The following is a 27237-nucleotide window of genomic DNA, read 5'->3' as shown; positions in this document are numbered from 1 at the left end:
TAATAGGTAGCAACTACTCCTTCGTGCCATTGAAATAAAAGTTTTGGGTCCTTAAACTGTTGAAAACCGAGGTATCGTGTCTCAGCAGGCATTAGCACTCTAAACAGACCTAATTTTTTACTCAAAGATCCTATGTGCCGAGTAAGGGTCTAAATTTGGAGCCCTTATTCGGTATTTGCATGTCTCATCTGAGTGAAAAACATTTTGGAAAGGTTTTTAAAACAATATAAAATCGATCAATCTACAAGTGCTCGGGGGGTGTCAGCTCAAGCTATGACATAATTATGTATTTTGAAAATCCTCTTTTGCTGGTGTGGGGTTGGGGTCGACCAAATACGCTTTGATTTAATGTGTAAACAGACGCAGGATGTCAAAAGTATCATCAAATATTTTTAATTACCAATATGTACATGTCAACAAAGTCAAAGTGTTAGTTTTTATTAATTCTTAGTGATAAAAAAATATGATGAGGAAGAAAATTTATATTAAAATGTTTCATGTTTCAGAATGAACCCAAACAGACCATTGATGTGACGGTCTGGATGAGGGTGGTAATGCTTTACTTTAATCATTATCTTGTGTATACAGTCATACAATGTCTCCATTTTACCTGTGAAATTAATTATCTACAAACTTCAGAATTCTGACAAAATTAACGAGGAATCCCACGCTCGCCGTAAGATAGAATCAACATGTCGGTGTATTTATTAAGTTGTCATTCAGTGAAAAGTGCAGCTAACATTGAGTTCATTTCAGGACTGGATTGACTGTAGATTAAGATGGAATAAGTCCCACTATAACGGAATCGACAGGCTTGCTGTACCACAGGACAAAATTTGGATCCCTGATCTTACACTTTATGACACGTATGGTATCAGGAGAGAGAGAGAGAGAATAATTTATTCGAGAACGCTCCCTTACCTATTCACCGCTGTCACATGTATCATTCTTATAAACTTATAAATATAAACAGAAACACTATTATATAACTTATATACCTATGTACTTACAAAAAGCAAAGCAATCTATCAGACCAGGGCCCAGGATCAGGAAATAATTTATTCAGAAATGCTTACATTGCGCCGAAATGATATAGTTCTAAAAATAAATATGTTTATAGGAATTCCTCAGGCACGTAGAAGCAATTTCAGGTTAGGGTGAGCAACCTAACAAAGTTAGTTTTCTTTTTTTGGGGGGGGGGGGGGGGCTACCTTACGAACATTCCTAACAAAAAAAGTCATCGGGCGTAATTATTGAGGGTGCACAACTGTAACTTATCTTCATTTCCTATATATATTTATTGTATTTAATGAACTGTATATACTTGCAAAATTATTGGGAGGGGACACGACTCCCACCCCGGTTCCTACGGGCCTGTGAGTAGTCAGACTGCTGTTATTATGCACATTTTAAGCTTTGTTTTATAGCTACAACCATTTTACAGATTATTGAAATTTTTACGGAAGTCCAGGTTTATTTCATGATCCTAGGCCAAAAGACAGAAGCAAAGTACACAAGCATACGCATAAAAATATTTCTATGATATTTCTTTTGATCTAATATTAGAACTGATGTGAAGGGACTCCCGGGGATGAAGGATTATCGAGCCATCGTGCACAGTGATGGCCGAGTACAATATCAGTTTCCCTCCAGTGTCCGGACGTCTTGTGCCATCGACGTTTATCACTTTCCGTTTGATACCCAGGAATGTCGTCTTGTGTTTGGGTCGTGGATCTACACTGGGGCAGAGGTGCACATCGTCAACAAGAGTTCGACCCTAGATATGTCTAGTTACGTCAACAACACGGAATGGGACGTCACGAGAGCGGACGCCACCAGTGTCGTCACGTACTACAGTGACGTTTCCTACCCAACAATGGAGTGTATATTGGGATTGCGGAGAAAACCTTTATTTTACGTCATGAACCTGCTATTTCCGTGCTTTTTGGTGTCCTTTACGGCTGGTCTTGGTTTTATCCTGCCCCCTGAGGCTGGGGAGAAGGTCAATCTGGAGATCACTGTCCTTCTGTCCCTGGCTGTTTTTCAGCTGGTCATCGTAAACATGATTCCCGCGTCTGGAGAAAACCCTCCTTTATTAGGTTTGTTTTCCGTGGATTCTTAAGATATATCTTTTTTACTCCTGTTTTCTCCCAACTCATTTATGAAGATTTCGACCTCGCATACTGTAAATTAGTCATTAGGCGTTATGCAACCTAAAATCAAAGTTGTGTTTCATTTATTGAATTAGCTCAATTTTTCAAAGTTTGAATGTCCAGAGACTGAAAGAAAAAAACTGTTGACAGCAAATTAAATTCATGTATTACTAATAATGACTCGGAGAAATTGTGAAAGAGATTTTCCTTGCAGTAATCATCCCTCTCTTCCTTTCCAGCAATTTACTTCCTTGTTTCGATGATCTTGGTTGGTTTGTCCTGTCTGATGACTGTACTGGTTCTCAACATACATTACAAGAACAGCGGTCACGTGTCCTCAAGAGTCAGGAAATACGTCATCAAGCCACTGCAGACGATAGCTTGTGTGTATGCACAATATGACCACGACAAAAATGTAATTTTAATACAGTAACTTATGAATTCTTGAATGTTCAAAGATAAAGTGACATTTAAATAATGACATTTTAGTTACACAAAATCCGCATATACCGCAGTAATTACTGTATATTTTAATGAAATTTGTGTATTTTTCATACATGTATAAAAAGAAACTGATAATTCAAGCTTTACTGCGTCAAAAGGCTTTATTTTTTTCAATTTTGGTTTTTTATTTTCATTTTGGTAGATGCAGCATGCAATGGTATTCAAAAGGTGATCAATTTCTTTGCAGGAAATGTACTTGTAAATAACACACATACATTAATCACTCACTGGTAAGAAACAATATTGTATAATCTATATGGTCTATTTTTTCAGGATAATTTGTACATCGAACGTTATAAAAGAAAAGGAAACATTTTCCATTTTCCTCACCAAGAAGAAAGTAAGCATCGTCAATATATTGACAATGAAAGCCAAAAACAACAGAAACCTCTCATTGTGGGGTTTGAGGGACAATTACTAGAAATATTGAGGGAGATTAAAGAATGTAGTGCCTCAATCCTGGCCAACCAGGAGAGGGAACCAAACAGTGTTGACTGGTCCTCAGTTGCCGTGGCCTTAGACAGGGTTTTCTTCGTAATATACCTGTTGTTCAGTATTGTTGTGTCTTTTTCCATCATGTTAGAGGCAGCATTGGGAAAATAAATGATGTCGACTGTGCAATAATCATACTGGAAATTTTGAGAGAGAATTAAGAGAGAAAATGCGCCACAAAAAGAGAGTTTTCATTGCCTCATAGGATAACCAATACCTTAATAATGTGAACAATGGTGAATGACTGGAAAAAAGTGATCAAATAAATGTATTTAAAACTTTTTCATTTTTTCTATTAAGCTAGTGCATTTTACCTGCAACAACAATATCATATTGGTGGTTTCTAACTTAGTTTTTACATTAATCGTGTTTGTACTTTGGCGTTAACTTAACTGTACATTTAGTTGGTAGTGTATTCATTTTCCTTACACAAATTTTGGTATAAACAATCGTTTCATATTAATTGTCCTGGGGCCCGTTTTACAAAAGAACTTACGACTAAGAACAAAATTTTTATTTGCTTATAACTTTACAATTTACATTAGAGAGGTTGAGATTTCATACAGTTATGTACGTGTACGGGTACGTGTGCACAAACTTTGACGTTCACGTACACGTTTTTTGTAATTTGTCTGTTGAGATTTTAATGACGTGTAACTCGAACGTGTAGACTGCAATGGATGTCTCTGTTTCAACTATTTAGTAGTTTTGTGACATTAGTTTGACTTTAGTTAGTGAACAAAACATGGTTAAAATAAGTGTTCATGAAACTTAACATCATAAATAATGAACAGCAATAACAGTTCCACACATAAATTGACTAGTTTTTATTGAAAAAGCTACAAGTTAACACCTACGTGTAGATGCCTTTTTACAAGTTGTAGGAACGTGTAAGAAAACTTATCAACTCCAAAACTGATGACGTAATACGCGAGAAATTTAGGTAATTCCCCTACTAGACGTACACGTACACGTATGAAATCTCAACCTCTCTATTATATAGAAAATGATTTTAATCTTTTTAAAAGGAATGTAGTAAAATATTTTTACACCAGCAATTTTAAACAGAATCATTAACTTTGAAAAATTTTGCAAACAATTTAATTTTTTTTTCTTAGTCGTAAGTTCTTTTGTAAAACGGGCCCCTGTTTTTATTTTTTTGTTGTTTTTTTTTTTTTTTTTGTAAAATATATCATATTTACATTAGTTGTTTCAAAATGACAGAATGTTATTGATGTAGTGGTTAAGTTATACTATTATGTACGGTGAATATCTTGTCAATATTTAACTCCATTGTCTATTTCGTCCTTCGTTTAAGTAAAATCGATCACAGATGCAGTGTTAATTAGCCTAGTAGGTCAATGTTGTAACATCAGTGTTCAAAGAAATAAATGTTAGGTAATAGGGTTACACGTGGTAACATTACACTCTATAGATATTCAATATTTAATTTGTTCCTAGAAGTTGAACTGTCATTCATACACGTCTGGTCTCATCACAACTTGAAAAGATTTCAGTATAATAAGTAGCTAGGAGAATGTATGGTGATCTCTCCATTTGTTAAACTTTTTTTTTTAATCTTTGTGCTTATAATTTAAAATGGTGGAGCCTAAAATATAGGAACAAACATCTTGTTAAGCGATCAAAGTTAAACTGCTAATGTATTTTGCTATAAATGTTTCAAATTTTGCTGCACAGTTTTTTTTATTGAGTATGAACATGATGAAAACCATTAAATTATTTCGAATAAAAAGTTGAATCTATTCAATGTGACACCTTTTGTAGACACCCGCCCTACATATTATTTTTATGAATAATAATTTCAGCAATGTAACTTTCAACACATGTGATTTTGATGATCCATTTTCAAAGCCCACTTAATTTAAAGTAAATATTCAGTCTTTTTGAAATTCCCCGCTAGTAGGTGTTCTTGTGGGTTGCAAATCCATCATCTATCCGATAAAAAATTGAGTAAAATTTCAAGAAAAACACGTATTACATTAATTTTCTCGTAAATTTCTTAAAATCACTAAATTGAGAGGTGTACCATTTTAAAGAAAAAAATTATAACATTGGTTGCTCCTACCTACTGTTTGTTTGGCAGTCTCAGCCATCGTATCGTTATAAAAATGATAAATAAAATCATTTTAAATTAATATGCAAAAATATCGCTAGTTGTGGCTCAACAAAAACAATTAAAATATCCACAGTGATATGCATTGTGCTTCAAAAGAACCGTCTTAATTTTCAAATTTGTTAACATGATTGCAAATCCATAACAAACATTTACTATGGTTAACTATAGTTTACTATAAACTATGAAACTTTACTCTAGAACTTTTTTGAAGATTTATAGCCTTAATATTTCATAAATTACATACCAATGATGTAAATCTTTGAAATACTATTGAAATATACAAGTAATATTTCTGTTTACTATAAGAAAAATGCTTCAAGAGATTAAAAAAATGTATATAACGATCTGAAATTCCTAGTAAAAATACTCTGATTAACTATAGTAAATACTTTGATTTACTATAGTAAAAACTAGTTATCTATCGTAAACTATGCTTTACTACTGTTAACTCTACTATCAAATGATTCACTATTATAATAGTAAACCAATGTTTTACTATAGTTAATAAAACTATAGATTACTGTATTATTTTTTTGTTAGGGATTATTCATAATTTTTGATTTAAGACAACATGAAAAGAAATCCAAGCAGCGCCACCCTTACAAAAATACCATATCAATCTATAGTTATCTATATGTATACTGAAAACTTTAACATAATTTACACTTTGGTGTTTTTATAACAGTTTTTACATGTATAAGGTGGCTATTCTACGAACCTGATTTAAAGCACTTACACTCCATGACATTAATTTGTATACTGTGAATTACTAATGTCCCATACTAAAAAAACATAATATCATTGGGTCCTCAATTAACTACAACAAAATTCACTATTAAAAAATAACATATTGAAATGAGGGACTAACTTTTTTTTGTTAGAGAAATATCTTGTTAGTAACATTCGTTGAAAAATATTAATTTTCAAAAAAGAATATAATGATAGATTAAAAGTATTGCTAGATTTCAAAGTTTTTAGGTAAAAGCTTCTATCTGCCCCCCCTCCCCGCCACACACACAGAGGATACATATAACAAACACAATGAAATTATTTCGTGATAAAATAGCAAAATTAAAAGGAATTGAATAGAATTGTGTCCAGCAAGTCATAATTGAACAGTTTTGTATCATTCTTAAAAATCAATCCTAGCCTCAAGAATTAAATGGGAAATTCAGGGGAAAAAAAACAAATGAAAATCAAATTCTTCACTACTGATTTGTGTGCCCCCTCCCCACCCGTTGGCTTGGGTGTCAAAATACCAAGATGCACGATAGATGACTCTTAGTGGGATCCTTTCAATAAAGAATTATCAACTTAATCCATTCCTGTCAATTTTTATTCTGACGATATGTTGAAAATTGTATGCATTTTATTTACAAAAATATATAGGGCTGGGCCACAATAGAAAATCAAACTTTTACATGAAATATGTTGGAGATAACGAACCGTATTCGAGCTCAAAAAGTCCATTAAACATTACAAAATAGGAGCAGAGCAAACACGGACCTCTAAGACATCAGAGGTGGGATCAGGTGCCATGGAGGAGTGAGCATCCCCTGCCGACCGGTCACATCCGCCGTATGCTCCTTGTCATGATCGGGAAATAACGGAAATTCTGTCGACAAATCAGTGTGTAAATAATGGCCTAACAAATAGTATGAAAAAACTCAGTCAGCATTTGACTTAATGAGAGATTGTATTTGCTGACAAGGTCATTGTATCGACCATAGAACTTACGAAATGATGACTTTAAACGTTCCTTGTAATTTTTTAGTATCCACATCTGATTTACACCACTTCTCGAATATACTGTTGCACCTGTTGTATAAGAATAAACATGTATAGGAGAAGATCTGTAAAACTCTTTTTAAAGCCATGATTAGTCATACAAATATAGAAGTATCCCCTCCAGGGATAGAATGACACCACTTATAAATTTAAACTGTTCAATAATGAATTGATTTCTGCTTTTCTTTAACCAAAGTGCTCAGGTGAGGGATGTGGCCCATGGGCCTTTTGTTGATTAATAGGAGAAAGTTTTAGAAAAATCTACATTTGTGATGTGGCAGATTTTTTTTCAATTAAATTAGGAACAATCCCTATGCACTCGTGGAGACATTCTGTACATAAATTGTTTTAAATCTCGGTCGAAATACATGTAGATGATATGACAATTAAAAGTTGTTGGTTTTTCTTCTGTAATTTACTCATGACAAAGGAATGGTATCACTTTTTTTATGATGTACATGTGGAAATACATTGACAAAAACTAAACATCCGCATATAATTAATTAAGTCGGTAAATATTTATCCTAATATTTACTACACGTGCCTATTTAAACCCTCCCGTAACCTCTAAAACATTAGTTGTTCTGGAAGACAATCCCATGTCTGTCGTTTGATTGGTGGAATTAATTAAACTTTTCACAGAGTGGACGCATAAATTTATTTAGTGGATTATTTGCACTGACCTATTTTCATCTTAGGAAGGAATGGGGATTTTTGAATTACGCAAGGTGGCCACAGAACCGGTGTAACGATGAACATGCGATTCATGCATAACCCATTTATGCAAATTAATCAAATGACTTGGACACAGTATAAATAGAGAAAAGAAAAACAGAAATTGTTATTCCTATATAAGAAGATGAAGATGATATACATTGCATTGATTGCTTGTATTCTTTTTTCAAGTGAGAATTTTTTTTCCATTAAATTAATTATTAAACTTTTTATTTAATTTCATTAATCTATATAGCTGCTAAAGAATTTAATTATTGCAGTTCAAGAATGAACAATTACATATTTTTGATATCTAAGTCCTAAATCTTACCTGTTTATAGGTTTACAAATGTATTCCTCCCAACCACTGTTACCGAAGGACCTTAAGAACCGAGAGAATTTCCGGTGTCCTGATATAAACAGTCCCTATTGTACCCTGGACGGGACCAAGAGATACAAGAACGCATGCGAGGCCTGGAAAGCGTACGTATATTATAATTATGTCTAATACTTTTAAGGACTTCTTTGCACTGTATGAAAAGTGTGATTTGCCTTAGATCTAAATAAAATAACGTTCCTTACTAAATTTTTAATCAATTCGATTAAGCCTTCTTTACCATTTATTTGACGAAAATAAATTAGTTGAATACTTATATTTGAATTGCATATCCCATTTTCTTTTAAGCAATAGTGATTTCTTCTTGTCAGTGAACCTTTTTCTAGGAATAATTGTTAAACATGAAATTAATGTAAATAAACTCAGTTTTTACACCTGTATAGATACTTCACAATTTTCTCAATGTCCAGACATTTTTTTTTCTTATCAGTAAATGGTTCTTTATAAGTATTTCAATTCATTAAATTTATTCTAATGATTTACGCAGCATTTTCGTCCCAGACACTTTCGGGAAAAATGCATTCATTTTGAATTCAAAATAATTTAAAATATCTCCGAGTAAAACGTCCCTATAGCAAATAGAAAAAAAAAAAAGTTTAAATATAGTCCAGGGGCTAGCAGGTCGACAGGTATTTCCTCAAAACAAGTGCTGAAAAAACTTCCCTTGCTTTGGATGACGTATATACGTATCTATATGAGTGACGATTCTGTTCTTTTCAATGTATTTTCTGGAGAAAGTTCATATTCCTCTAATTAATAAATAATTCCCGTTGTTTGTTGACACGTGTCACAGAAAATGACTCTTAATTCAAAGTGTTTACACCAATGATTAGTGACGTTTTATTTATGTATCATGATATGTACTTTACAAATTAAAAAAAAAAGGCATCAAACATAGAATTACAAAATGATGAAAATAAATGTTTTACAGATACGAAGAAAAGGTCAAACCTTGTACGTAGCACCAAGTGATCACGATGCATCGAATGATAATGAAGGTATTTATTTATTTATTCATTTAAAGTGTATTTTACTCAAAACAATGATCAAAATAAAATCTTTTTTCTTTCTGTATAATCTTTACTTTTATCAAACTAACCACACATGTCCTACATGTAGTATAGAATTTGTTTTCTAAATGACATTAAACTTGTCTTCACATATCATTTTCTTTCTTTTTTAGGACATCATTTTGATGGATCTCAAACTTGAAGTCAGTCAACCCAGGAAAATCCAGTTTCTGATATTGTATTTTTTATATGCTTGTTTTAGTATTTTGCCTTTTGTTATTATTATACACCTATTTATTTACGTGTTTTCTTTTTATCTGTTAATATCCTGTAAATGGAAGTAAATATATTTATTTTCCAAATGCGTTACATTTTTTTTGTTAAAATAAGGGGAAAAAAAACCATTACACTGCTGTATTAATGAAAATTACAGTTTTAGTTTGTGGACTAATTGTGAATTAATTATGTGATATATCTATATCAGAAATTTTCCTATCAGGTTTAAAAAAAAAAACAGAAACTCAGCTACAACACCAGAACAAAATTTATAAAGAAAACTGTTTATATTATCGCTGAAGCAAAATGCGTAGTCATGCAATTAAAAAAAAAAGGTGAATAAAATAAATGTTATATATTAAAACTAAAAAGATCACATTTGTAACTAAAATATAAATATTTTAGCGCTGCTTACGAAAATTAATAAACTATGACATTTTAATTTCTGCAATCTCACAAACATGTAATGTCTTTGTTGATTTCTAAACACTTGGGATCGTCCATTGGTTCGCATATACCTGGAAAAAAATATACAGTTGAATTGTGGAAATCGCAAGTTTTGACAAGTTGTGACTTTAATTTCTTTGAACTGCACACAGATATGATACGTGTAATAAATGCACAGAGAGTCCTTAATAAAATAAACAAAAACACTAACAAAAAATACAATAAATTAATTTTAATGGTTATTAATAATTTTGTACAAATGTATCGGACATATTAGTATGTGGGGAATTACCCGCTTTTCCGGGAAATATGTTGCAAATTATGATATCCATATTATCATTTTATTTATCTTGTAATCTAACTACCAAATTAGTGCTACTTATTGTAGCCAATTTTTCACACCAATTCACTGCAGAAGACCTTGTGCAACAATATCAAAAAATTCTATTTTCTTATCTTTAAAATGGTCACAGCACTGCTACTCGTTTCCTTTTTCATTTTTGTGCATTTCTCTTTCTTGAGATCATGAATAACTTGGTTGGAGAAATCCGTTGATTATGTTCAGTTGTGATAGATTCAATATTTAAGAAATACGTTATATTTCCATTAGTGAACTCTTCAAAATTAGAGGCGCGTTTGGTCGTCTGACAGGGACAGCATGGCGTTGCGGATAATATAAAACATGCCAATCTCAATCCAATTTTTAATGTTAAATGTATTTGTCATTCCAATTAAAGAATGGAAGAACTAAAAGATATATGTAAGAGAGCGAGAACCCTAAATTTATCATCCATTAATAAAAAATACGACATTTCCGAGGCATGTATATTGTATTTAGATGTAGCATACGATAAATAGATACATACGATCAACAATATAGATATAAATTGATATCGTTGTCATTCCTACTCTTGAGGTATATAAAGTCCACAACAATAAAATATTTCATTTGCATTTTCTTAGGATTTGTTCATCGACATTCAACATACTGTTTACATGTTTACATTACGTTTGTCCCTGAAATCCCGCGAGATTTGTACATTTACCGACTTTTTCACGAAAGAGCTCACTAAGAAGTATAACTCTTCCATAGTGGAAATAGAACGTATTGAGGCGAACGTTTCACAAAGCTCTACTATATAGTTTATAAGCACAAGTGCTATGCAAAACCCTGCCCTATGTTTGACTCAATTTACTTTCTTCAGAAAATAGAGGCATTATTCTGTTCTGTGTCATATATATATATATATATATATATATATATATATATATATATATATATATATATATATATATATGGTTAAACAAAGTTAGGAAGATGTCCAGTGCATCCAGAGCATGTTCTGTGTTTTTCTGCAATTAATTTCTGGGTAACCCGGTTGGATCCCCAATATCCATTATTTCGTACAATATTAAGTATACTATAAATTAGTACCTGGATGTCCTGTGGGGTCCCCCATGGGAGGTTGTCCTTCAAACCAGGAACAGTTAAAGTCTCCGAGTTCAAGTCCGTTAATTTTCCCATCAGAGTCCGAGTCTTTCCCACATAGCTCCTGAGTCCAGGTAAAGTTAGCGTCCATAAAATCCTAAATTGTCAAAACAAGGGATAAAAGCTGTTAAATTTCTTTATTTAAGCAGAACATTCTAAAACATTTGCAAAATGCCACCCTCATAAACTTTTTCTAGGGTACATGTACCTGTCCGAACGGATTTAGTGACCCCCCTCCGTTCGCGATATTGTGTCCCACTCCATTCCATAATCCAAACACATTGGTACAAGGGTTGGGAACATTTATTCCATTTGGTATTTTCAAGCGATAGCCGGGAAGTCCAAACGCAGAGAAAGATAAGAAAAGCACAGTTAGGGCACCTGACAACATTTCAGCCCAAGTCTAGAGTACAGATTGTAATGGCCTTGAATCTTTCTGGACGGTAACAAGTGATAATACTGTGCCTTGTCTTTCATATCGGGAAAGTTGACTAAATATATAACCCACCAACAATCTCCCCACGAGGCACTGGACATAACAAACAATTAGGGGCATGGCATTCTTCTCCTGAAATAGGTGTCATGTGTACTATATATGTCACAACCATCTATTATAGTGTTCATAGTACAAATCAGTACAAGTAATGCGAAGATTACTCTTTGATACAAATTACTAACAATATATAGTTTTAATTTTGTTGTTGTTTAATTTGTTCATTTTATGTTTTGTTTGCTTATTAAAAAGGAAAATATTTTATCAATATAAAGAGATACCTTAGAATTTCGCCTTATCGTTAATTCACAACGTTTCGTTAACAGAAATATGAAAGCAGTTCTACATGAAATGGCAATCCAACTGAACAGAACAATGGTCATTGGTCCTGCGGTAGAGGGAAAAATGTGAAGCACAACATACATGTAAATATCAAACTGTTTGAGACAAAAGAGTCGCTAATTTATATTTAATTATGGTGACTTAATTCTAACCCAATCTGCAAGTTCTTCCATGGATTTTCGATTGTTAGGTGTAAGATAATCAAAAGTATATGTCAAATATACACTGTAGGATAGTATTTTGGGCCCCTAGGAACATGCAGCTTATATGTGCGGTATATTAACATGCCACATAACTATGCAGAAAAGAAATTACAATACGTTGAGATGTGAATTAATTAATATTTATATAGAAATGTACTCCAAAAACTGTGTAAAAGTACACTTCCAAGTACAAATTAATTATGATGATATGCAATAAATAGATTTAAGTGAACGTGACTTAATTTAACATTCTTGGGACAAATCATATCTACCAGCGACTTTTGGAAACTTTCGCAAAATCTCGTTTTGTGACCACCGTATTATTCAAATATATTAACAATTATTTATTGAAATAAAAAATCAAATGCATAACCAAAACCACGAGTGTGCAATACAAAACATATACATCTATAAACTATGTTTACACAGTTTCATGTACATGTAAAACAAGAGGCCCATGGGCCACATCGCTCACGTGAGAAATACTTTTCACTACAGCATAATTAATTAAAGTATTGATTAGACAGGGTTGATTGTCTCCTCTGAGGAACATTTAAGCTGATATCGTTGCATTTCATGACGTTTCGTGCTAGACTCTGCTGACATATTGTAAATTTTGAATTAACCGGGTGGCAGTAAATTCCAAATTTACAACATGACACTACAGATAAGAGGTTACCCTACATTTATTTCACTGTTTATGATGAGAAGGGGGTGGATATGGATACCTTTGTAACACATTCGACGTTGTTTTTCTGTTTCTCGGAAAGGCATGGTTAAGATGCACAATGGCTTCAAAGTCACCTGTGTTATCATTATACCGGGGTACACATGTATGCATGTATGTACGCTGTGTTCAATGGTAATCAAATATATATATATAATTTAATTTTAGTTGTAACGCGTCATTTGAATGAATAAAAAAAAAACAGACTATATCGTATAACCTGGTTTGCCTACGTCACATTGACTTACGTCAACAACGTACCAATCCGCTTGACGTTATATTTAAAATGTGTACATTTTGAAGGCATTTTTGAAGGAAAAATTATTTTCTACACTTAATGATGGAAAATTAAGTTATTAAAAGGAATGAATTTAATAGCTACCAAAGTTATACTTGTATAACCTGGGTTGGAACAGTTTACGCTTTATTATAAACCGCTTCGCGGTTTATAAAGCGTAAACTGCCCCAACCCAGGTTATATCAGTATAACTTGGGTAGCTATTAAATTCATTCCTTATATATATATATATATAGAGAGAGAGAGAGAATATTGTTGGATTCCATACTGTATAACATTACCCAGAACATTGTCTGGAGCGAACTTGCATCGACAATAAGGAGAACATATTTGCATGTTCAGATTACATATTAAAGTTCTAAACATAAACAAGCTGCTGTAAAAAATGAAGGTGAATAAAACAAAACATTTTTATGCCCCCGGATCGAAAGATCCCGGGGGTATATTGTTTTTGTCCTGTCTGTCTGTTTGTCTGTTTATCTGTTTGTCTGTTTGTCTGTTTATCTGTTTGTCTGTTTGTCCGTTTGTCTGTTTGTCTGTCTGTCTGTTGTCAACTTTAACCTTGCCCATAACTTTTGATTGGTTGGAGCTATGACTTTCATATTTCACATGTGTATTCCTTGTGACAAGACCTTTCTTTGGGTACCATCATATTTGACCTTTTGACCTTGACCTTGGAGTTTGACTTACTTTTGCAAAATTTTATGAGACTTTAACCTTAGCCATAACTTCTGAACAGTTGGTGCTTGGGGTTTCAAACTTCACATGTGTATTCTTTGTGACAAGGCCTTCCTTTGGATACCAACAACTTTGACCTTTTGACCTTGACCTTGGAGTTTGACCTACTTTTGAAAAACTTTAACCTTGGCCATAACTTTTGTACAGTTGGTGCTTAGGGTTTCAAACTTCACATGTGTATTCCTTGTGACAAGACCTTCCTCTGGATATCAACCACTTTGACCCTTTGACCTTGACCTAAGAGTTTGACCTACTTTTGAAAAACTTTAACCTTGGCCATAACTTTTGAATGGTTGGAGCTAGGGCTTTCATACTTCACATATGTAATCCTTGCGACAAGACCTTCCTTTGGATACCAACCACCACTTTGACCTTTTGACCTTGACCTTGGAGTTTGACCTACTTTTGAAAAACTTTAACCTTGGCCATAACTTTTGAATGGTTGATGCTAGGGCTTTCATACTTCACATATGTAATCCTTGTGACAAGACCTTCTTTTGGATACCAACCTATTTGACCCTTTGACCTTGACCTAGGAGTTTGACCTACTTTTGAAAAACTTTAACCTTGGCCATAACTTTTGAATGGTTGGTGCTAGGGCTTTCATACTTCACATATGTAATCCTTGTGACAAGATCTTCCTTTGGATACCAACCACTTTGACCTTGACCTTGACGTTTGACTTTTATTCAAAAAACTTTAACCTTCGCCATAACTTCTGAACAGTTGTATCTAGGTCTTTCAAATTTCATAGGTGTATTCCTCGAGACAAGACCTTTCTTTGGGTGTCAACATTTCTTATCTTTTGGCCTGGATTTTGACTTGCATTTGAAGAAACTTTAACCTTCGCCATAAGCTGCCATACGGGGGCATCAGTGTTTCACAAACACATCTTGTTCATTCATTTAATACTCTCATTTCTACACATTAATACATGTACATTCTACATATTCTGTATACACTACCATGACACATTTAGTGCAAAATAACTAATTAATGAAATGTGCAATAATGTACACGATGAATAATTGGAAATTGGCATGATTATATACAGGTTATGTTGGCATTAATCTTCATACAATTGGCATCAGACATCGGCTCACAAATACCTGAAAATACAGAGAGGATTCTCTTAGAATGAAAACCACCCTTGAACAAATTTTACCTAAATTGTAGCTAAATACACGCATGTATATGTACGTACTATACCCACAGAAGCGGACAAAATGAATAACAATCATTGTTATTTCAAGTTGCAATAATACATTTATTCTAGAGTAACACACACATACACACCCTCACCCTCACACACACCCATACACACACACACTTTAAATGGAAGAATGTTTAATCTGTTCCCCTTTTCAATAAAATTTGTCCCTAAAGCTCACATTAACATTAAATAAATGTGAAAATCTTAATGTTATCAAGAAAGGAATCTTGTATTTCCAAATCACGTTTGTTTAACGTATAAAAGAGGATTAAATTATATCCCCTTCTCCATCTACCCCGCCGTTTAGTTAGTCCACCAGTTTATACACTAGAGAAGTCATACCTGGGTGACCAGTTGCATCCCCTGCTGGAGCGTCCCCCTGCTTCCACACACAGTTCGGGTCTCCCAGTTCCTCACCGTTTGTCTTGCCGTCCATATCGGAGTCTTTCTGACACAAGTCCTTGGTCCACTGAGTATTGGCCGCCACGAAATCCTGAAATCACAAGGACAAATTCCTCTCTGTTATACATCTGACTACATGTACTGTAAATAAGTTTTTACTCGCGATAACTTTATTTTAGCGTAAGTACGCGAGGCTATCTGCTCTCAAAAATTTCATTTTCATTTCATTTTCATTCTTCTATAAATTAAATATTAAATAAAATAATAACCAAAATTCGTGAAAATTTTGTTTCGCTTATATATACCAAAAACAATCTCGCGAAAATAAGGTGACACGAAAATCTAGTGATTTACAGTTACAGTAGTTTTTTGTTTTTTTTTTGAATGTTTTCATGTTATACAATCTTTCGTTCATCGTGTGAACTCTGACAATGAATTAACATCTATAAACTCTTTTAGTGGTTAAAAGAACTTGATATATATTATTATCTATAGCTGAAACATCGATCTCTCGAATAGCACGGATATGTAGGGATGAGTTGGAAGTATATTCCTTATTTTTTTTACTTTCTATTTAGAAAATCATTTCGGGGTACTGTTCCTGTAAGTTTAGAATTGTATCTTTCAGGACCTATATACATGGCATGATTTGAATAGATGAAAATTAATTAATCTTAATAAAATGTCATACGAAAACTAAAAAAGGAATGAATTAGTGTTTTTTTAAAATAAGATACTATATGCAAATGAAAATCAAATATTACCGCTCCGAAAACATTTCCTGGTCCACCTCCGATCTCTATGTTGTGTCCAACTGCATTCCATAAACCGACTACATTAATGCAGGGGTTAGGGACATTAATGCCATTAGGGATGAGGAGACGGAAACCCGGGTGGGACAGGGCGGCCCCACACAGAAACAGAACAGCCAAGAGGGACCTCATGATGGTACACTAGCACTTACACAGAGTAGACTGTTACTATCCTGCTTATCTAGCAGTTTAGAAGCGGGGCGGATGCCTTATCTTTGGTCACGGGAATTCATACGTTGTGGGACAGCTGACTTACTGTGTTGTATACAAGTACCTTGATTTTGTCCTGATAAATGATCTCCATCGTTACGGCAATTATCTAATGTTAAACATTGACTGTGGTCTTATTTCACCACCATTCACATGTACACACTTGGTCGTTTCAAGCAGAGTATGTATTTCAGTATCTCTTATCAATTTGCATTTTACATATTTAAAGCGATAGTAAATATACAAAATAAATTAAATACAATTAAAACTGCCCTGATGGAACGAGTGTCATCCGCAGGTCAACTTGACAGTACGTACATTTTAAATAAGCTTAAAAAAGAACTCTGCTTTCTGCAATTTCCTGTAACCTGGATCTGCTGGAATGTAATGATTGAAGGTTGCAATACCTTTGGTCATGAGTAACCTTTGAGTTGAATATGAAAATGGGACTTTCCATAGACCTAGCAGTAAAAGGTCATAACCTATAGATCATTCAACTAATTCTAAGCCATGCCACTTTTTAGTCCGAAATATCTGACGTTTGAAAACACCTTTCAAATTTGACACGTAAATCCTTTGCCATTGACCTTTGCTCGGGGTCATGTTTCAAGCCTAGTATGACCTTTAAGATTATTTCAAGATTTTTTGCACTTCAAGGGACCCGTGATCTTGTCCTCCTCCAAAAGACGATGGTGCATGGTTGTTAAACACCTACAGTTATAGGTAGTAAAACAATTCTGTGTACGTATCATGGCCATGGCGAGAATTTTATAATTTTGAAACCTGCGACCTTATCCAAATTAAATTACCCTGAGTTTTACCCGCAAATCGTAAGCAACTTTACTTCAAGTATCAATCTCTATTCTTTCTCCATTTCAAAGTTGGAGGACAATAATTTAATACTTCTGTACTTTATGACCTTCATCTCGTCAAAATGACCTTGAAACAATGTCGAGACATATATAGTGATAAGTAAGGAAGATAAATTATCTTTGTAGCTGGTAAATCTGAGCTTTCGAATAAGTCTATTGGTTTCCAAGCTATGAAAGAAATTACTTGTACTCTATTCAAATTTGAAACAGAAGTTATGTAAAATAGAAATGTTAAAAATGACTTAAAAAACAAATAAAATGACAGATCAACTTAAAGTACCAGGGGCACCTGTTTAAACATATTTACATATATTTTTTAGGTATCTCTGGACCAAAAAATGTCAACGGACAGAGAAACGATCATGGTGTCTCCTTCGTTTACTTCGTTTGCCCGGGGGGGGGGGGGGGGGTGGTAATACATTATACATTGTGTGCAAAAAGCGGTTGAGTGTTAAACCTATCCAGATAGGCTAAAGAATAAACTATTTCATAATACTCTATATCTCTGCAGGGGCGTAGCTTGACTTTAAATTCTAGTGAGGTAAAACCATATATATACATGTAGCAGCAAGAGGTCTGGGGCCGCCTTAAGCCACTAGCAGGTTTCGGGTGTTGTCATGGGGGGGAGGGGGGGGTACTCCGACAGAAAATGGAGTTGGGGGTTTTAAAATGCAATGAAATTTCATTTACTGTACTGGTTTCTTTAAGACTTCAGCATGATACTACATATTGTAAAAGAATGTAAAAGAGTTAATAAATATGTGTACTAAAAGTTTTGAAACATTTAAAGGTGAAAGCTCATCTTATTAAACTTTGCTTTCATTTCTTTAAAACTTCAATTCAACATTATAGAACTGCTTAAAATGTTAAAAGAATTGCCATTAATTTTACGTATTATCTGCAATGTATTTTTGATTATGGGAAGGGGTGGTGGTGGTGAAAAATCTAGTGAGGCAGTTGCCTCATTGCCACAATGGAAGCTACGCCCCTGCTCTGTACTTAATACACGAAATAAATAATGTGATTAAATTGTATAAAATTATGTCTCAATAAAATATCTCAAACTTTTCCTCAGGTGACCGACTTAACATACCGACATGTTCACCTGATTAAGATCAGATGTTCCTATGAAACCTACATTTTACAGATAAGCATGTGACAGTTGTTAAATACAAGAACTTTATAAATTCTAGCTTTCTGCAGATAGCGGCTGTAGAGTATGTAGAATCTTTCTTATAATAATTAAATTATGTCAATTGTCAAAGATTCATACTTTTAATATTTTTCAATATAGCATACATATAACAAAAGGCCCATGGGCCTTTACGGTCAACTGAGTATCATGAGTTTCTCCAGCTATGGTCATTTTGACACTTTGGCCCCAACGGAGAATGCAACCTTGGACTTGTGTGATCAAAAAAAAAGTTTGTGGAGGACTCCTTGATCATCATCATATTCATGCATGTTGTCTCAAATAAGTTCAGAAATAAAGACATCTTAACGTAAAAGGTTTAAGGATGACATTTACTCAGATGGCAAAAGAATACCACTGATGTCAATGAAAAACGAGATATTATATATCATAGACTTATGATTATTGTGCTGTTTTCTCATTTCAAGTAAGTAGGTCAACAACCCACTTTTTACGCTAGAGGTCTCTGAAAAATCTCCATTAACATACATTTGTTTGTTTAACGTCCCTTCGAGAATTGTTCACTCATATTGTGACGCCACCTTTTGCCGTTGGAGGGTTGCAAAATTTAGACCTGTACTAGGCACTCACGGCCTTTGAGCAATGAGGGATCTTTTTCGTGCCAGCACCTTCTGCAACACGGTACCTCAGATTATACGGTCTCATCAGAAGGACCGGCCTCCACGTCTCGCAGTGGAGTTGAACCCACCATGCGGGCGACTTAACCAAATTGAAATCTTATATACATATACTTTCACTTGTAGCATTTTACAGATAACTAATAAATCTTTTTAAAAAAATTAGTCCTCGCGTAAACACAGCAGGTATTTGCAGACAAACAAATTGGCCCCTAAAGTGGCGTTTTGAGAAATATTTACCATGATTAAAGCTAAAGGTCACTTCCTATGTGTATATAGTCAAATGCTGAGGAGTTACTTGAGAATGGACCTGCTCGAAATAAAAATAATCTGGTCGAAACATACGTTACATATAGAGAGGTGCATGTAGATGTCTACTTCAAAGTTTTCCTTATTATATATTCCTGTTAGTTTTAGAGTTTTCATTATTATATATTCCTGTTAGTTTTAGAGAAGATCCTCATTAGGGTCCATACTTATCCCAAGGAACACTATACATGGAGAGGTTTGAATTTTGATATGATTAATAATGACCCTGCATACACGTTAATTTATTTTTTCTGCATTAGTTGCAAACGTTCTTTTCCATATGAACAAAGAAAGCATTCTATTGTAGGGTCGTTTACTGATTTTTATTTGGAAATTAAAATAAGTACACGACTACATACTTATTTTAATTCCCAAATAAAAATCAGTAAACGATAGTAGTAGCAATTTATAAAGATCATTTTGCATTAATATATTTAACCAGTCTGATATTTAGCTGCAGATATATATCATTACTAGCTCATTAGCTAGTAATAATACATATCTTTATTAAATGGAAGTAGGAAAATCTTTACGTGCATGCCTTGTATACAAACGAGTAAATTTGTGGCAGATTTAAATCTATATTTACAATGTAACTCCAATCAGAAAAAAATGAAGTTCTCGGGTTAGTCTCGACTGACTTCTCCAATTCTAAAATCTGTTGACAAAAGTGTTTAGTTTAAGGAACACTCATGACAAGGGTAAGTCATGTACAGAAATGAATAAATTATAAACTATCTGTAATTTGAATATTTCTCAAAGAATTTTTCTACAGCTAGTGTATTGAAGTTTTGATTTTCAATATAATTTAAGTAGATAGGTTAACAGATTAATGGAAGCTTTATTTTATTCATTAAGATTGTTCTTGCCTCTGTCATATTTCTAAAACCGATCAGCGGTTGACGGTTAATGGGACTTTTTTAAGTTATTTCTTCGACCGACCATTTATCTGTTGGACCAAGTTATAATTTTCTGCCGTCAGAATGTGATTCGTTAACAATTTGTATCTATAGCATGATGACTGATCACGGATCAGCGTACGACAATCAACAGACAGTCATGGCAACCTTAACGACATTCAAGGCTCCAAAATCAGGCTGGCAGACGTCGAGGGACGCCCGAAATTAGGCGTCAGTGGAGCGTACATTCAGTAAACTTATTAAAATGACCGGTCTTTTGAGCGATACAATTTATCGACCAGGCCCCAGGAAGTCAAATTTTCAATGGTCTGTAAATTGTATATTAATTATTGAATTAATCTCTAAATTTGCAGTTAACAACACTTTTGTAAAGCAGTATTCTAGAATATTTTAATTTTGCTCTGTTTGACTTCTACAACATTTTTGTACAACATAAAGATTTTGACTTAAGCTTAAGATGTTTCATGATCCTGGGGCCAGCTGTCAGCTGGTAGTGGGTTTAAATTGTTCCAACAATCTACTGTTAGTGCTTTGAGAGGCGACCGTTTCTTGCATGGTCAACGGCATCAGCAACATTTTGTCTTAAATAAACCTAGTGATGGCGTTCGCGGTATGCTGCCAGAGTTTCCCTCCTTTCCGTGCTATTTGTGTTGTTTTCCAAAACCTTCTTCCTGATTAGTGCTTCATTCCCAAATTCTTACTTCCTTTATCCTCTAAAATGAACTATCGTGTATACTCTTCTAAATAATGAAGGATTACACACACACACACACCCTCACACACACACCCCCACACACAAAAACAAACCAAAAAAAAAAGCAAAAGTTTAATCCACTATTATAGACTGAATCAATCAGGCAACAGTAAAATCCCAGTCACATTTCCAAAAACGACCAACGGCCGACGGTTTTTGAGGCAAAAATAGAATTCTTCGGGCGACAGTCGGCAGCTTATCGGTCGTTGTCTTGCCCGATTTTGACCTCTTTTTTCGTCGGCCGACCAATTTTGTGTCCATCGGGCCAAGTCATAATTTTTTCTGCGTCGGTGGCCGATTCCTTCAATTGAAAAAGTAGTTGAATAGTCCGTCGACCAACCTTCAATCATCATCCGATCATCTTCAGACAGTTTATTATGTCGGTCGTCGGTAGGTCGACATTAAGGAAATGGGTTTTCGTACATGTCGGCTGACAATGAAAATCTAACTGCCGCTCAGCGAGCAAATTTTGAGAAAATTGCATCTTTTTTTATGCTTATACAGTATTTTAGTTCTTTTTACTTCAATTGTCATATAATACATAGTGTAAAAAGCTTGTGCTATCATTGCTAGACATCACATATCACATCTAATTTCATACCATGCTAATAGGCAGTGGTATCTAATACTAGACTAAAGGAAAGTCGATTTCTCTAAATATGAATTCATTTTTTTTTTATGGGTACAAATGATCTCATTTTCAAGATAAATTTTGAGACTTTTTAAATAAAATAATAAATTTAAGAGTTATCCTTCCTGGCTGAGGTTCGGATATTCTTAATTCATGCTATCCGTTTTCGGCCGACCAAACAAAAATTCAGTCGCCCAAACATTGGCTTAAAGGTGACCGAGGCATTAGGCATTTGAAAGAATCACAGAAAATGTGCAACGTGCAGACTATGTGCATGTATTACGGGTTGCTTTTAAAAGCTCATGCATGATGTGAAATTTCTACAGGCATGCAAAACCCCTTTTTTGACTTTGTACCATGCACTGCTCAATACTTTCTAGAATATGGTTCTAAAGATTGTGAAAAACATGAATTCTATTTTTACGAACAGATGTGTACATTTAATGCAGAAACTAACACCCGGTAATTCTAGAAGACAAGAAACACGAGATTTTCCTTTACCAGTACACAAACGGTAACATCCTATGGATAAATGCAAGATTCATCCAAAAATATGAAAGAGACCTTTAATGGAAAAAACGCAATTTCTTCATGTTTTGAGTGCTCGACAATACCATAACACAGGGACATCCATTCGTTGAATTAGTAACTACGAGGGCTGTTCGGAAATTATTGAGATATTTACTTTTCCTTCACAAAGGACAGAGATAAATTCATGAAAATTCGTCAACATTTTATAAAGAACAAATGAAACAAATGTGCAAAATTTCTAATTTATAGGATAATGAAATAAGTTTCGGTGAAATTATAAACATGCATATGTCTATTGACCTGGAGCAGCATCACTACCTTATTTTAACGTCACGTCAGCCGGAGATGTTTTCTCATGTGAAACAATCGGGAAGCGTTTAATCCTTCCTTCTACATGTTCTATGTTATCACATATAACATTCCAAAAATCAAACGGTCTCTTTCTTAAACGATTCTTAAAAAAAATATATAATAAAATTGTGCTGTTGATATCCCAGTGTAAAATATAAATGAAGTGTTATATACAGGGTTGACTTAGCATCATGCTGTGCCGATTTATGCCACGCGGGTCAACGTTATTTAGTCCGTAATAATTTATGGTCGTCCGGAGGTTTTGTTTTTACTCTGGTTGAATTATTTGTAAGACTATAATATATACCAATGAAAAAACAAACCTTTATTCCTGTTTTATCGCATTGTTATTGTTTTAGCAGGTCATTTAGTCTGGACAAGAGTTCTCCATAGCGCTACACAAAATTTTAGGTATGCTCGCTGCGCCGCCTTGACGTCAAAATCCATTTTGTCATCGTTATCGGATTTCTATACCGCGCTTAAATTTTTTAATGGTCTTCGTATTTCTGATCGGAATTCTAACAACCTTGCACAAAAAGAAGACAAAATTAAACTGAAAAATTATATACATAATTTGAATTATTTTCGCTATTATTATGGGTCCACCGGGAGTTTTAACGTTAGTGTTACATATTTTCAATATCTGATTTCGTGACTGCGCCGGATACCCCTACCAGTGTCACATTAATATACCACTGAAAAGAAGAAATAAAATATTTGTAAAATATTTTTTGCTTTTATAAATTCTTAGTGTTTGTCAAACGCATAATGCAAATTTTTACCGAAAGACGTTCAGTAGAAAGAAGAATATACACAATGTCTCAATAATTTCCGAACAGCCCTTGTACCTACATATAAAACAAATACACTTATACAAATCCAAATATAAGGAGGGAAAAAGGCAAAGGAAATTGTGTCTTTTTTCTACATCAACGAAATCCACAAATTTATAACCAAAACAAGATCAGTACATGAAATCAAAAAAGAAAGAAACGATGTCTTTAGCTGCTTCCACTGGCGGATTTAAGGGGGGGCGTGGGGGGCGCACGCCCCCCCCCCCTAAAATTTTCAAAGTATGATATGACTAATATTAATAATGCCATACTGTGGTATATAACTAACCAATACCACTATTTTTGTGCCTGGTTTTACTCTTAAAATACACGAAAACCCAGGAGCTTCCGGGGGCTTCGCCCCCTGGGCCCCCTCTATTCAAAGTATGATATGACTAGTATTAATAATGCCAAACTTTGGTACATATAAACTAACCAATACCACTATTATTGTGCCTGGTTTTACTCTTAAAATACACGAAAACCCAGGAGCTTATCCACGCCCCCCCTAATCACAAATCCTGTATCCGCCCATGGCTTCTATTACCAAAGTCGTGGAATTCAAAGTACAAGGTGTCCATAACGTCTACCATATATCGCTAGGTCAATCAGACAAAATATGGATCAGTAACAGAGATGGAGATTTTATCCAAACAGATCTACAGGGGAATAAGTTAAAGAAGATAAAAGCTAGTGGTGAGGATGAAGGTTACCACACAGGCACTCAAAACGGGGAACTCATCACGTGTGCCAAAAAAGTTTAAGTGGTTACAGAGAATCCAAAATCATAGGATTTTTGGAGAGGTCTTATCGCTAGTAATGTACATGTAAAATAGGAAAGCCCCATCTTTTCTCATTTTAAATTTATGGCTAATGTTAAAGTTTTTGTGACAGACTGATTGAAAAACGAATGAGATTTAATGCCCCCTCGGTTTCATGAAAGGCAGGCCTAGGGGACAAAAAATATCATTAATCCCTTTAAAGTCTCTAATTGTTTCAGGAATATCGTCAAACTGGAGTTGCTCGAAAGTGCATGCGTATGAGAGTTGGTGAACAGGAATATATCTCCTTTTTCTCACACACTCTTTTTATGAAGTATTCCAGAAGAGTTACGTTTCATTATTCTCTCATTCACTAATTTTAATTTGCTTCCATTGGATTAGTTAATTACACACTTCACTGGCCAATCAAATGGACTAATAGGGCATTGAAGACTCAGTTGACTGAATGGGATTTCCATATACAATATACATGTACATTTTGTTGATCAAAAAAAAAACCTCATTTAAATCCAGAATCTTTTTGCCATCTTAAGACTTAAAGTGAATAGTTCAATTAAAGAGGCTGGGGGGTTGTGGCCATTTTTAGACTATATTGATCTCCTTTAGAAGAAGAGCTCCATATGAAGATATAGAAAATGATCAAATTTTAAAACTAAAATTTTTGAATTTTTTTTTTGCCAAATGATAGTTGACAGCTTAAGATATCATATCTAAAAAATTAAGTTAAATCTGGTGGTTAATTTGTTGACCCCCCAGCCTCCTTAAGTGGATGCTTTGGGTCCATCAAAATGCTATGTCGTAAGTTTACAAAGTAAAGTTGAGGAGGGGAAGAGTATATATTCCTTAACTTTGGACAAATTCGACACCAAAATGCTGATATTTATATTTTCTTACATGTGTCATTCAATACGAGAGCCATTGAAAGCAAATATGTTGGAGTTGGAAACACTTCTTTGTTTATCAAAGTATTTAACATTTTTAAAAACCATTTTGCGCTTAATTTTCAATTTTTTTTTCTTTATAAAATGTATTTCAAACCAATAAACTGAAAAAATATTAATGGGACCAAAATATAGCAGTATCCGTCTGTAAAACTTTGTCAATCTTCACTAAAACTAGAGTAAAAAAAAATATCTGTATAATAATATACATGTACATAAATCTTACTTTGCAAATGAAGCTAACACGAAATGTTTTGGAAACATATGCTAGTAGCCCCCCCCCCCCCCCCCCGTGTGGTAAAACTAAATATATGTAGATGTATAATAGTAAAAAAATGTTTAGAGTAACTTGTAACTTTACCTTTGGTCTTGTGACTTCAAAATTAATATTGGTCGGAAAATATCTTTCAATGTCTATAGTCATGTAGTTTCACCCCTGACCTTTGACCATCAATACATGTAGGGATCATCTTTATTTTCAGTGAAATTTTGATTTGAAGCAAACGATTCTCAATTAAGATACCGAGTAGACTTCCTACATGTAAATTCAGATGAGTTTGACCCTTGACCTTTGACCTCAAAATGGTTAAGGATAATTGAATTTTAGGAGATACGATTGTGTACCAAGTTTGCATGATGTCTATCTATTAACTAACAGAAATTTCATACCTTTTCAAAAGGGGCATAAAAAATACAAGAGAATTTTTTTTGTAAAATGAAAAAAAAGTTTGGTATTTTATGACCTGAAACACAAACAACTGAGAATTCTTATGCATTTAGGCATGTGCAGATCTAGATAGGGGGCGGGGGGGGGGTATTAATTGGACATAATAAAGTAACTCAAAAACACTTTCTACCTTCCTAACAGTGGTACCGTCACGGTAGCTCAGTCGGTAGAGCGCTCGCTCCATGTTCGGTAGATCGTCAGTTCGTATCTCGGCCGCGACTGACCTAAGTCGATAAAAAATAGGTAGCAACTGTTCCTTCGCCATGCGCTCGGCACTTTGAAGTGAATGTTGTGGGTCCTTCGGATGAGACCTTAAAAACCAAGGCTCCGGGTCACGGCAGGCGTTGGCACGATAAAGATCCCTCACTGCTCAATGGCCCTGGGTGCTGAGTATATGTCAAAATTTGAAGCTCTTCAACGGTATATGGTGACATCTCTATATGAGTGAATAATTCTCGAATGGGACATAAAACAAAATACAATCCTAACAGTGGCGTATATTCCTTTTTGCTAATGTGTAGGCTAGAGTGAAGGCACAAATTTAACCTAAACCCAAGGCCATGAACTGAGAACAGACTTAAGTCAACATTTCAAATCAAATATAACTTTTGAAATAATTTTGATCATAAAACAAAATTTTTGTAATATGTTTGAATTTTAATATTATTGAAATCTGTAATTTTTTTTAAGCCCATATGTTAAGTGAAACTCAAGATATTCAAAATCGAAATTTTTACTTGAGTTTGTTCTCAGTTCATGGTCTTTAGGCATGAGATGCAAAGTGTGCGTAGGCAAGGAGCGGGTCGCCTCCTCTTGAATGATAGAGATAGGAATTTGGGGGGAGGGGGTAGAAAGGAGCATTTTTGCGAACTTTAAGACATCTACGGTTGTCATTTGACCAGTGAATAATA

The 27237-nt window shown here is 34.2% G+C and overlaps 3 protein-coding genes and 1 long non-coding RNA gene across 4 annotated transcripts; 2 read left to right on the top strand and 2 right to left on the bottom strand.

Annotated features, from left to right (window-relative positions):
* The first annotated feature begins 1572 nt into the window (after positions 1 to 1572).
* LOC133176444 (neuronal acetylcholine receptor subunit alpha-9-like) lies at positions 1573 to 3398 on the top strand. Its single transcript, XM_061311568.1, has 3 exons — positions 1573 to 2099; positions 2393 to 2568; positions 2931 to 3398. Exons 1-3 carry the CDS (start codon positions 1592 to 1594, stop codon positions 3258 to 3260), a joined length of 1014 nt encoding a protein of 337 aa, XP_061167552.1. The 5' UTR covers positions 1573 to 1591; the 3' UTR covers positions 3261 to 3398.
* A 4536-nt stretch (positions 3399 to 7934) lies between these two features.
* Positions 7935 to 9557, top strand: LOC133176461 (uncharacterized). The gene is made up of 4 exons (XR_009719463.1): positions 7935 to 7979; positions 8130 to 8271; positions 9117 to 9183; positions 9369 to 9557. It is a non-coding gene; the product is annotated as an uncharacterized LOC133176461 (long non-coding RNA).
* A 1782-nt stretch (positions 9558 to 11339) lies between these two features.
* On the bottom strand, positions 11340 to 11809 carry LOC133176418 (temptin-like). The gene is made up of 2 exons (XM_061311542.1): positions 11616 to 11809; positions 11340 to 11504 (listed from the first exon to the last, which is right to left on the bottom strand). Exons 1-2 carry the CDS (start codon positions 11796 to 11798, stop codon positions 11340 to 11342), a joined length of 348 nt encoding a protein of 115 aa, XP_061167526.1. The 5' UTR covers positions 11799 to 11809.
* A 3420-nt stretch (positions 11810 to 15229) lies between these two features.
* Positions 15230 to 16791, bottom strand: LOC133176466 (temptin-like). The gene is made up of 3 exons (XM_061311582.1): positions 16588 to 16791; positions 15764 to 15914; positions 15230 to 15317 (listed from the first exon to the last, which is right to left on the bottom strand). The coding sequence occupies exons 1-3, from the start codon at positions 16765 to 16767 to the stop codon at positions 15253 to 15255; spliced, it is 396 nt and encodes a 131-aa protein (XP_061167566.1). The 5' UTR covers positions 16768 to 16791; the 3' UTR covers positions 15230 to 15252.
* Between the last annotated feature and the right edge of the window lie 10446 nt (positions 16792 to 27237).

Source organism: Saccostrea echinata, unplaced genomic scaffold (genome assembly GCF_033153115.1).
Source record: "Saccostrea echinata isolate AGI-Se365-2 ecotype Australia unplaced genomic scaffold, CSIRO_AGI_Sech_v1 ptg000075l, whole genome shotgun sequence".
Lineage (NCBI taxonomy): Eukaryota > Metazoa > Mollusca > Bivalvia > Ostreida > Ostreidae > Saccostrea > Saccostrea echinata.
Note: the sequence above shows the minus strand (reverse complement) of the source record. Positions and strands in the feature narration are given on the sequence as shown.

What these genes read in the sequence shown, in the direction of transcription:
- LOC133176444 (XM_061311568.1), top strand. Translation starts at nt 1,592, where the DNA reads ATGAAGGATTATCGAGCCATCGTGCACAGTGATGGCCGAGTACAATAT. An exon ending in AGAAAACCCTCCTTTATTAG is followed by an intron (nt 2,100 to 2,392) that starts GTTTGTTTTCCG and finishes CTTCCTTTCCAG; the next exon opens with CAATTTACTTCCTTGTTTCG. An exon ending in AATATGACCACGACAAAAAT is followed by an intron (nt 2,569 to 2,930) that starts GTAATTTTAATA and finishes CTATTTTTTCAG; the next exon opens with GATAATTTGTACATCGAACG.
- LOC133176418 (XM_061311542.1), bottom strand. Translation starts at nt 11,798, where the DNA reads ATGTTGTCAGGTGCCCTAACTGTGCTTTTCTTATCTTTCTCTGCGTTT. An exon ending in CACTAAATCCGTTCGGACAG is followed by an intron (nt 11,505 to 11,615) that starts GTACATGTACCC and finishes TTGACAATTTAG; the next exon opens with GATTTTATGGACGCTAACTT.
- LOC133176466 (XM_061311582.1), bottom strand. Translation starts at nt 16,767, where the DNA reads ATGAGGTCCCTCTTGGCTGTTCTGTTTCTGTGTGGGGCCGCCCTGTCC. An exon ending in CAGGAAATGTTTTCGGAGCG is followed by an intron (nt 15,915 to 16,587) that starts GTAATATTTGAT and finishes TTGTGATTTCAG; the next exon opens with GATTTCGTGGCGGCCAATAC. An exon ending in GGATGCAACTGGTCACCCAG is followed by an intron (nt 15,318 to 15,763) that starts GTATGACTTCTC and finishes CTGTATTTTCAG; the next exon opens with GTATTTGTGAGCCGATGTCT.